Raw genomic sequence first — 11,614 nt, 5'->3', positions numbered from 1 at the left:
CATTATAATTTTATCCATTTCCCCGAAACTTTCGAGAGAAAATCTGAGATAACAGACTCTGGCGACGCAGAGAACGGGGGATATTCGTCTAGTGAGTTAGAACACAGAACCAAAGAGATCGATTAGAGAGAACGCAATGAGGAAAACCAACAAGGAACAGTCTGAGGATATTCGGAAAGTGAAGCCGACTAGAAGAGACGAGAGAAGGAAAAAACAGTGGACTGAGACGATTTCCTCAGCGAAGCTACTGCAGACTATCTCCGTCTGCTCTTTCGAATTGTTAAGCCATCCGATTTGGCTAGACATCGCTGGGTTTTGGAGACTGCAATCTTCACTTCTGCTCTAACTAACGGTAGTGCCTAATTTCTTATCTGTATTGTTTACCATGTGACGTTCATTTTCTCTCAGTGGATGGATTCTTGGGAATTCACGTGATATGATCTTGTTTCTCATCTGCTTGCATATCGTATTTTAGTAATTCGTGATTGTAATTAGGGAATCGGAGGAATGTTGCACGGGGAACCAAAAATATAGTTTGTTGAGAGTTTGAACGTCAGGTGTTCGGTAAAATATCCCAATGAAGTTTTCTTTGTCTTGCTTATGAGCATGCTGATTTCCTTCTTTCAGCGGTGCTGCGTGTTCTGAGAATGAAATTGAATTAAAATAACATGATACATACGTTTCATAGATAACATATATATAAAAATAAGCCTTGTTTAGGGAAAATCTACAAGTAGGAATTAACCTAAGGAGATTGTAATAAGTCCTACCAACAAAACGACTACTATGTGAGAATTAAAGTAATTCTCTTTTTAGGCTAACTTCTCTTCTTTTAACCCTTGCTGGTTGCTTCTTAAGTCGTAGTTGGCTGTTTATTTCTGTCTAACATCTTGTAGTGTTTCCATTGTTTTCTCAGCCAAAACAAATACACGGAAAACCAAAACCTATTAATCATTACTATTTAATTATATTTCCTTGATAATGAAAAATATATGTGCACACACATGGACACATACACACAAAGTTGACTTTGCATTACCGGCTTCAATTTGATTAATTTGTAGAAATCTCTTCTTCCATACAATTACTCTTGATGGGTTTGCTCTTTCATCAAAATTTTATTTTTATTATCATTCTTGCATCAGGGTTTTTTGGTCTGGTTGCAGCCTGCTCTAACGGACGGTGTCGGGTTAGTATAGATATATTACATACATGTTTTGCAATACAAGTTTCAGCATCCTTAATAATAGTATATTATGTCCTAGTTGCATTGGTAAAATATTCAAGTGGTTATAACTTGGTTTCTTGTTTTTTCCTTTGGTAATGGTTTATTCAAGATATGTTTACAGATCCAGAGGTATAGCTTTAATTAATAATAATAATGGTGCAGATACTTGATGAATGTTCATCAGATGAAGATTGTGAGGCCGGACTTTATTGTTTCTCTTGTCCTGAAGGATTTTCTGGGTCTAGATGTGTAAGATCAGCCATTACTGATCAATTCAAGCTTCTGGTAATTTCTCTTTCTCTCTCTGATCTCATATATGTATAATGATATTAATTAAATCGAGGACGTAGCTAGTGATGATGCAATTTACTCAACTAGAGAAGGAGAGACAATGGATGATTTTAGCTCGAATAATTATTAGTGTTAGCTTTGCTGATTCTTTTCATCCCTCACCTACACTAAGGCTCACAAAGTAACAGTTTGCATTCTCAAGCCATCTGGCTTTACCCGCTTATATTTACTAATGATAATCGACATATATATATGTATATTAATTGATAACCATATGTTGTATTCATAATTTCATATTGAAGTTTATATATATACTGTATAAAATCTTGCATTTATGGGTATGGTGTCCTGTGCATAGTTTGCGTCAGAAAACTTTGTTTGAGCTTGAGCTAGCACCATTTAGTGTTAATAATCTGATTGTGTAGTTAATGATCTGATTGTCTTATTTATTTATTTCGAATGTGTGCGACCAGATGTACAACCCGCCATACATGCATATATATATATATATATTCATCAATAATTGCAGAAATTCACATGTTAATATGTTATAATGAGTCTAATTTCATACAAGAAAGTGAAAATATTAATTATTTTAGTAAATTCTTGTGGTGGTTTTGTTAAATGTTTTCCAGCAAACTATATACTGATTTTTTTTGGTGATCCACAGAATAATAGTCTATCATTCAACAAATATGCATTCTTAACAACCCACAATGCTTTTGCCATCAACGATGGAACTCCAAGGTTTACCTTTACAAATCAAGAAGATAGTGTGACTCAACAGCTTAAAGTATAAATTGTAATCTCGAATTATTATTATCACTTTTTAGCACAAGAAATTATTAATTATTATCCAAAACTGATAATGTTAAGATAATTGCAGAATGGAGCACGAGGATTGATGCTGGACACATACGATTATGAAGGAGATATATGGCTCTGCCATTCCTTTGGAGGAAAATGCCACGAGTATACTGCATTTGTAATTCAAACTCTCTGTCTTCTCCAATTTAATTACATAATATCACTTAAGTTTTAGATATTTATTCTCCATTATATTTTCTTAAATATAAAAAAAGAACAATTACATCTAATGTAGGTAGAGAGATAAAAGAAGAAATAATGAGGTTAAAAGAAAATGCCACGTACTTTAACCCTCATCTCAATATATACATATACTTTCAGATGTCAATTTTACACATTTTACTTTATAAAAATATTTACAGTAGCGCTATATATATTAATTGACATTCTTATACTTCGAGAATGTCCTACATTAGGATGCTTTCTTACTAAGAGAATTTTTCCAATACCTTTCTTATCTCAATTTTCCATTGTGCTCATATAGGATAACAAAAGATATTTGAAACTTCTTTTCTTTGGAGAAGTACACCCTGGTGGTTGTATGCAAACGATACAAATGTTTGAAGTTTACTGGCGTCATTGATCAAAAAGAATAAATGCAAGAAATCTTATGTTTTTTTATATGATGTGAAAAGAAATATCTTTCACCCATTTTAAACAAGAAAGCATATATTTTGTTAGCTATTAGTTACTTTTTCTCTAATCATAAGTCACTCTCAATACTAACATAAAGTTCTTCACGGTTATGACATATCATTACTGACAAAACTCATTTGAATTCTATATGAAGCTTGATACAATTTGTTTATGTGCTCATACCTTTTTATTTGCACTTAAACTTAGTGCCGTTGCATGTATGCAGGGACCTGCAATAAACACTCTAAAAGAAATTGAAGCCTTCTTGTCGGCAAACCCAACAGAGATTGTGACAGTGATCTTAGAGGATTATGTTGAAACTCCCAATGGCATTACAAAGGTATTCACTGATGCCGGCTTAATGAAATACTGGTTTCCTCTAGCAAACATGCCCAAAAATGGAGAAGATTGGCCTCTGGTAGGCGACATGGTTGCCAATAACTGGAGGCTGATTGTCTTTACGTCTGTCGAGTCCAAGCAAGAAGCTGAAGGAGTTGCATATCAATGGAATTACATGGTTGAAAATCAATGTAATTTATGAACCATTACCCTATTACCCATGTTATTATTGTTATATCTCGGCAATATCTAATGTGTAGTTTTACAGATGGAAATGGGGGTATGAAGGAGGGAAACTGTCCGAAGAGAGGAGAGTCATCGGCACTAGATGACAAGAGCAAATCATTGGTGCTGGTGAATTATTTTAGGACTACTCCTATAAAGCAACTCACGTGTGGAGATAATTCTGGGGAGCTTATTAACATGCTTCGTACTTGCTATGCTGCTGCTGGCAACCGATGGGCTAATTTTTTAGCTGTTGATTTTTACAAGGTACATTTTCTAATGCTTCTACACTCATGATCTTTTTTTCTCCTAAAGAAATCTCACCAGATTAAAATATAAAAAAGGTGATTGGTAAGTATACGTATGCAGAGGAGTGAAGGAGGGGGGACATTTCAGGGTGTGGATACACTAAATGGGAAGCTGTTATGTGGATGTGATGATATCCATGCATGTGTGGTAAGTAAGAGTATCCCTATTTCTCCATTATAGATAATATTTTTTTAGTTGAATGATTCGTGAGTTTACTCCTCTAAAATAAAAATGTGGGTTTAAGTTATGGACTGTGCCTTTTTTTTTAGTAGTATAACTGATAAAAAAGAAATCACACAATATGTTCTCTACAAATTTTTAAACTATGCATAATTATAAAATTAGATAAGCTGAAATGTATTGCCTGAACATATATATATATATATATATATATATATATATACACCATCATATTTTTGCAAAATAAGGGGTCATTCGAAGGAATATTTTATTTTAATTTATTTCATTTTTTGGGGTCCGGAAACCCATTTCATAATTTTCAAAGGATCAGCACAATTCAAAGCCCAATTGAAAATGGGCTTGGCCCATGATTTGTTATTGGAAAAGTGAGGAAATTTTCACGAACAATATTCTTTTTGCAGCCTGGATCAACTTCAGGAGCCTGCACTCCATAAAGAAATGTCAGAAAGACTGTTGAATTTTCTTTTCTTTTCTTTTTTATTTTCCTATTTGGGGGGAGGAGTTGATGTGATCGTGGAATAAATGATGTCATAAAAAAATGTTCTGATGCAAGAAGTGTACATGTGTTCACGACACCCATGTATGCATTATAAGCTCTTTAATCCACGAATTTGGGTTCCTGCAGGCTAATATGCGAAAGTAGTTTTTAGTTTCTATTTTTAAAAATTAATTACTTTTTTTTTTTTTTGACATATTTGTTCGTGAAAACATTAAATTCATATATTATATATATATATATATATTTGTCCATGAAAACATATATTAGAAAAATAGTTGTAGAGTCGTTAGATGTAAATGAACGTATTCTTCCAAGAGAGTGCTGGAAATAATGTTTAAAACTATTGTTTTTATTATAATCTTTTTTAATTACCGTCTAACACAATATATAATCTAATAAAAATAGAAAAACTTGAAGTAGAGAAGTGATTGATAAAAGCCCATTGGGACGAGCATTCAAAATTCCGGAAATTCAGCCCAAGAGTCAATTTATTCTAAGAGACATATGTATACAGTATATATATATCAGAGTTAAAAAGAGTTTTTGTCTTCCCGTATTCTCACAGCCACCTTGATTTTTGTAAGAATGAGAAAACAATTTTTATGAATGAAAGTGAGAATTGTGATGCATAATCTTTTATACATTTCTCCGATACATGACATGTTCAAAAGGGATCTGCTCCATGTGAAAAGCCGAAATCGTAGGATGAAGCAAGGGAAAAAGTAAACCGAAATCTTAAAAGAGTGAACTTAATCTATGATTACAGAAATAAAGATACAAGTGAAAATAGGTTCCAATTATCAGAAAACAGAAAGTATTTGAAACTAAATCAATTGACAACTTGATACGATGCGTTTAAAGTTGTCAAAATGAGGAGGGTAATTATGCGTATGAATATACAGATATTGGGATTCCCATGTGATACGCACATAAAGAGAGCAGCTAATCATTTTAATTATGAGGATGGAAAATGTTAAAGGCCGTGAGTGGGGGGGGGGTTAGCCATTAATAATTAGTTTATAAGATGAGATACTCCGTCAAATAGTTTATTACCATATCCATTGACAACTTTGTTCTCATGATTTCTCCAAATCCGAAGAGGAAGTAGAGTGAATGACATTAATGATTCAATATCAATTCATTCCAAAACATAATCAAGACACATGAATCTGTCTCTTTTTACTTATTAATTAAAATAAAACCCTAATCTTTCGACTTTATTCTCTCTCTCTCTCTCTCTCTCTCTATATCTATATATATATATTGATTTTTTTTTTTAATAAAAAAAATTAAAATTCTTCTAATTTAAACTTCAAGCTGTTAAGAATATTTTATTGAGATACGTAAGATTCTTTAATAAAATTTGATAGTTCGGATTTAAGTTCTTTCTTCTTCATATTTTCAAAAAAAAAAAAAAAAAAAAAAGATATAAAACTGTTATTAGTGTTTTTCGATAGCAATTTCTTATATTAATCTTTTAAAACCTAATCCTTATGCCTTAAATATATCTTATTGTTTAAATAATCAAATCTCATATCCATTCATCCTATAAAATTATTAAAATTTATATTCATCTTCTATCTGCAAGTTTAATTCGTGTCCTAAGATGAATTTATTCTTAGTAAGAGTATACACTATTTTTTTTCGAGAGATACAACTCTTTAATTTATATTGTATGTAAATAATTTATATCAAATATACTTATATGAATGTGAACTTATTACTATCAAAGCGTATTTAAAGAATAAATTCTATATTGTAACATTTTAATTTGTTTTAGGTCCATGGAGAGCATTTTAAACATCAATTAAGATTTGAAAAATACGGGATGCAGGGCATTTAACAAATAAATATATTTTATGGAGCATATTCTTGTATGCTAATATATAAACTAATTATTTTTGTGGTTTGCAGCATGGCAATGTGATGGCATGTTGTTTTGTGTGAACAGTGGGCTACAAAAGAGAATGTTCAAAGAAAACAAAATTAAATTAAAAGAAAAAATGTATTAAGTAATTAATAGTGGCAAAGAAGACTCTAATAATAACTTAAAATTCCCAAATGAACCCCACCCATTCATATAAAATATGGACCAGTAGGGCATACGAGCAATGACTCCATCCCTTTTGTCCATTTTAATCATTGAGTTTTCCCACATTCTCCTTGTTAAATTAATGGTAACTGTAATTCTTTTTTTTCGTACCCAAGTTAATTTCTTTCGACATTTTCTAGTTAAATAAATTTGTACTTAAAAATTAATTTATTTTGATAATTCGGTGATTTGATTATTAATGCTAGCTTTACAAGATTAAAAAAAATTCTCAATCGATCCTCAAATCATGCATGTGATGTTTGACGTCGGAGTTTGACTGCTAATAATTTTGGATCAGATTAATTCCATTATGTACAGCTAATTCACATTAATGTCTTGAAAATCGTGGGATATATAAAATTTGTCAACATTACATGTTTGATTAGTCAAAAGTAGATTAGTGCAGAGCGAGGAGAGGTTGCAGTCAAAAGGGTAAAGAATCTAGTGGTTAATTCAAGATTTGATTAATTAATTCACTGAGCTAATCAAATTAAAAGCTTATTAATTTTATGATTAACAAGGGCCTTGAGTTGATTTGATAGCTCCACGAGGCAATTTAGCTTTATGCGTACAGCATGTGGGTTGGTAGGTTAGGAAAGTATCCAACACATGGTTGGCGATCTTTAAGATAACAATAAAAACAAATATAAATTAATTAATTATAATTTGAATAATTAAATATAAGATGAATTAGTTTTCAATATATATATATATATATATAAATGTTGTGGGGTATTATAATATTAGATCTCTGCATGATTAACCTAATATTTGTTTTCACTTAAGTCATCATAAGCCACTACTTCCAATGTTGCTTCGTGCAACAATAATGGACTTCATGTTATTTGTTGTACATATATCTCCATTAAATATTATTAATTTTATATTCACACCAAAACTAGACCAAGATATATATATATATATATATATACTTATACGTACTTCCTTTTTAATATACCACTCCACTCCTCTCCTCTCCTCTCCTCTTGATACCAATTACTATGCTTGGAACAGTTGGAAAAACAATTTCAGTGTTCTAAAAAAAAAAATAATTTATTTTCATGTATAAAAAAATCATGACTGCGTTTGATTTTAGGTAATCTATGCCACATATTATACACACACACACACACACACACACACACACACACATGTATATGGTGAAGATATATAATCGTTATCATTGTTTGGAAGAATGAAGAGGAGTGTTGGAAGGACACAACAAAATTGACTTACATGCAGCGCAAGTAAATGATGTATGCGAGAAGCAGCCTAGATATAATATAATATAATATAAGATGAGTTGGGTACATCAGCAGAAAAGATGAGGAGGAAAGGCAGCCGTAACATATAAGATGGAGAGGGAAGTTACAAAGATTTTGTATGGAAAATTTGGACTCACTAAGTGTATTGTGCTTATCAATCCTACAAGGAGGATGATAGATAGAGAGACAATACGTGCACGAGGGCATAACATGCAGTCGAGGCATCAACCGTGCCGTGGCGCCCCCACAAATGCACTGTGTCACATGGGCTATGATAGTCACTTTAATTAGGTGATTAAATGGAGTAAAAATTGAATTAGATGAAAGAAACCAAGAGGAAACAAAATGAGGAATGGAATGGGGACCTTACACACATGGGGGGGTGGAGCCAACTTTGTTAATTAAAAAAGCTAAGAATCTTTTGTAAGATGTTGGTTGGAAGCACACATTTGGGGGCATTATGTTCAAATTTTATTTATAAAACAAATAATTTAATACATTTTCATAATAATAAAATTATCTAAACTAACAAGTTGATGACAGCTTGTTTTGAAACCGATAAGGTATGTGTGTGTTTATTACGCACATATACATTCTAGTGTTGTGAACACCAAATCTAAGTAGTTATGTTCCCACAAATTAACAAGACTTATAATTCTGTGTTTATAGTTCACAAACATATGTATATATATATATATATATTCGATACAATTAGCAACCACGGTTCTTTAAATTTTAAAAAGAAAAGCAAATCGAGAATCCCATAGTCAGACTTTCTGAAATCTAACACTGCAAAGTTTTCTTGATTCCTGGTAAGGGAATCACTTGAATGGACGAAAACAGTTGACTTTTACAGTTGTATTATAATATATATATATATATATATTAGTCTTTGTGTTTATTTTTCCAAGATTGTTTTAGTATTTTTCTTTTACCATAAGTAGTTTGATTGTTCATTTAGAAAATTAGTAAGTTTAAGAAATTTCCACACAATAAAATCTCAGCGGGAAGTAACATTAAATTTTAGAAATTATATAAAAAAGTTTATACCTCTCCATTATCATTGAATTGAATTCTGATTATTGTGTAAACTCTTTTTCAACACGAGAGTTTAATATTTTGTACAAATATTCTCTTATATGTATATATATATAATAATTTTTGAAACTATAAAAAAGAAGTTGTGTTTGAATTACCCACGAACACTGAGCACGGAGCACACGTGACTTCCCTCCCCCCCCCCCCCCCATCTGTCTCTTTTTGCAGACATTGATAATATAATTTTGCAGCAGCTGATCTTCTCTGTTGTTTACCAGCGCTGACTGTGAGCCATACACACCAGCCCTGTGAAATTATACATGTATTTTCTCCATTTTTAGTATATATATATATATATATCAAAATATCCATGCGAATTCAGATCTTGGTTTTTTTTTTTTTTTTACATATTTTTTCAAATATATATATATATATATAAGAATTAAATAATTCTAAGCATGTGACAAGTTTATATATTTTACGTATCTATAAAGGAACAAAATTAGGAGGTCTTGAGTTGACTAATTCAAAATTAATTTCTTGTATTGTTGTATGTTGTAAAAAAATGAGAAAAGTTTTCAAAGTAATATTAAGGAAAATTGTTGTAGTTTACAGAGAGCGTGAGAAGGAGACAAATCAATCAATTCAAAGGCGCACGTGGACTGGACTACCCACACGTGCACTCAATCATCATTCTCTCTCTCAACTTTGATAAAAACATGTCAAGAGCATCCGGACAAAACCATCTGACATTCTTTATTTATTTATTTATTTAATTTCTCCCTTAATTTTAATTTAAATATTAATTTTACTAATTCCAATACCATTTTTATATGGATAAAATTATTACGACAAAAGATGCCAAAAAATCACACATCAACAGATAAAAAGATGTCAGTGATCAGTATACTTAATTTATTATATTACGTATGTCCATGTGGGTCATCGTATACGTACGTGTGTGTATATATATATATTTATTATTTAATTAAGTCATTATCGTATTAAGTACTGTTTAATTGAAAAATTGTACTGAAATTGTCAAATGTTTATATTAACTAAAAATTTACATGTCATAGTTTTTTTACTTTCTAATAAAATTATAATTTTTGTATTTTTACAAATTATTTTCTTTAAATAATTGAAATGATTATATTTGCAGGCCACAAAAGACAATAAGAAAAAATATCTAAAATGAGGGGGTGATAATTATTTGATTTGCAATTTCCCAAATTACTTCACTCATACATCATTGTCCCAACCACACGTACGCCTTCAAGAAAACTCGGTCAACCTTTTTTCTTTTCTTTTTAATAATTAAAAACTATATATATTCAGTTAATTGATTCAATTTTTTTTTTTTTTTTTTTTTTTTAAAGTAGGGAGATTGAGAACCATATATGTATATATATACACTATGATGATAGAAGAAATAATTGGGTAATTAGAACCAATTGATATATGGATCGAGATGGCTATAATTATTTGATCAACTACTGTTGTATAGCAGTATTTGCATTATTTAATATTTATGACCTTGACATGAGTTTAATTTTTTCTGGGTCTCGTCTCTTTTTGGCCTCTATAAACTCCTGATCTATAACACAAAATATATACTTATTTTCTTTTAAAAAATAGGATATAAATATATATATATATATTTATAGTAATTAATTATACATAAATAAATAAATAAAAGAATATTTTTTTTTTAAAAAAGAAAAAGAAATAAAGACAAAATAAGAATGGTTATGATGAAAATTGGGTAGTAGGCGTCGGGACATGCCTAACAGATAAGAGTCCACCCATGTCACCATTTGGGTGGATGTTAGGTACTAATCAAACTTCTCTCAATTCTCCTATGCACTTTTAATTTTCTTAATTAATCAAAACCTAAATCCAAATATATATATATATCAATCCGTGAAATAAATACCCTTCAACATCAGAAATTATAAGTTGTAACCTCATTTCTAATTGAGGTGATTGGTATGATTAAATATATACATATACAGGGATTGAAATTGTATATGATGAAAAAGACAAAGAAGCTTGACTGGTCCTTGGCGTGTGAGAATGGAGAAAATCTCATACTAGAACATGCACATGGTTATTCAACGTATATATCTGCAACCCATATGTCTTATTATATACATACATGCATTTATATACTCATAAAAACATGTCATTAGCCAAAATAATATGTACTTAAAAAAAAAAAAAAGGAAAAAAATTTGTGTTAATGATATATGCATGTAGTGATAACAAATATATTAGCAAAACAGAGAATACCCATAAAGTCTCATGTATGCATTACCCATGTGGTATAGTTGTACATATGTGTGTATGCGTGTGTGTGTGTGTGTGTGTGTGTGCGTGTGTATATATATAAGAGGTGGGGGTGTGGACATAACGATAAGTATGGAATGGAATAGAGGGAGAGTCAATAATTAAGAGGGGAAATGGAAATAATAATGGTGAGAGGTACCAACCAAATTGTGGCAGAAAATTGAAAAAGCAGAAGAAAACAAAAAAGAGGCCCTCGTGCAACTGGGACTATCAATTCTCCATCACAACTTTTATATATATATATATATATAATTATTATTTAAATTATTTATTCA

General features: G+C 30.8%; 1 protein-coding gene across 6 annotated transcripts; it reads left to right on the top strand.

Annotated features, from left to right (window-relative positions):
• On the top strand, window positions 1–4,726 carry LOC110820236 (PI-PLC X domain-containing protein At5g67130-like). Of its 6 annotated transcripts, none has more exons than XR_015818142.1 (9): window positions 2–352; window positions 1,146–1,189; window positions 1,391–1,513; window positions 2,190–2,312; window positions 2,406–2,504; window positions 3,249–3,552; window positions 3,630–3,853; window positions 3,931–4,042; window positions 4,498–4,726. XR_015818142.1 is itself a non-coding variant. In XM_088216970.1 (9 exons), the coding sequence occupies exons 5-9, from the start codon at window positions 2,424–2,426 to the stop codon at window positions 4,528–4,530; spliced, it is 729 nt and encodes a 242-aa protein (XP_088073096.1). In that variant the 5' UTR covers window positions 2–352; window positions 1,146–1,189; window positions 1,391–1,513; window positions 2,190–2,312; window positions 2,406–2,423; the 3' UTR covers window positions 4,531–4,726. The 6 variants fall into 6 exon arrangements, 5 of the variants coding, with proteins under 5 accessions (XP_088073097.1, XP_088073096.1, XP_088073099.1 ...); XM_088216970.1 differs by having other exon boundaries at window positions 3,956–4,042; XM_088216973.1 differs by lacking the exon at window positions 4,498–4,726 and having other exon boundaries at window positions 3,931–4,491.
• The last annotated feature ends 6,888 nt before the right edge of the window (window positions 4,727–11,614 follow it).

Source organism: Carica papaya, chromosome 1 (genome assembly GCF_054855325.1).
Source record: "Carica papaya isolate Zhongbai chromosome 1, ASM5485532v1, whole genome shotgun sequence".
NCBI lineage: Eukaryota > Viridiplantae > Streptophyta > Magnoliopsida > Brassicales > Caricaceae > Carica > Carica papaya.
This window is presented reverse-complemented; position numbering and strand designations above follow the sequence as displayed.

What these genes read in the sequence shown, in the direction of transcription:
- LOC110820236 (XM_088216971.1), top strand. Translation starts at nt 2,424, where the DNA reads ATGCTGGACACATACGATTATGAAGGAGATATATGGCTCTGCCATTCC. An exon ending in GCCACGAGTATACTGCATTT is followed by an intron (nt 2,505 to 3,248) that starts GTAATTCAAACT and finishes GCATGTATGCAG; the next exon opens with GGACCTGCAATAAACACTCT. An exon ending in TTACATGGTTGAAAATCAAT is followed by an intron (nt 3,553 to 3,629) that starts GTAATTTATGAA and finishes GTAGTTTTACAG; the next exon opens with ATGGAAATGGGGGTATGAAG.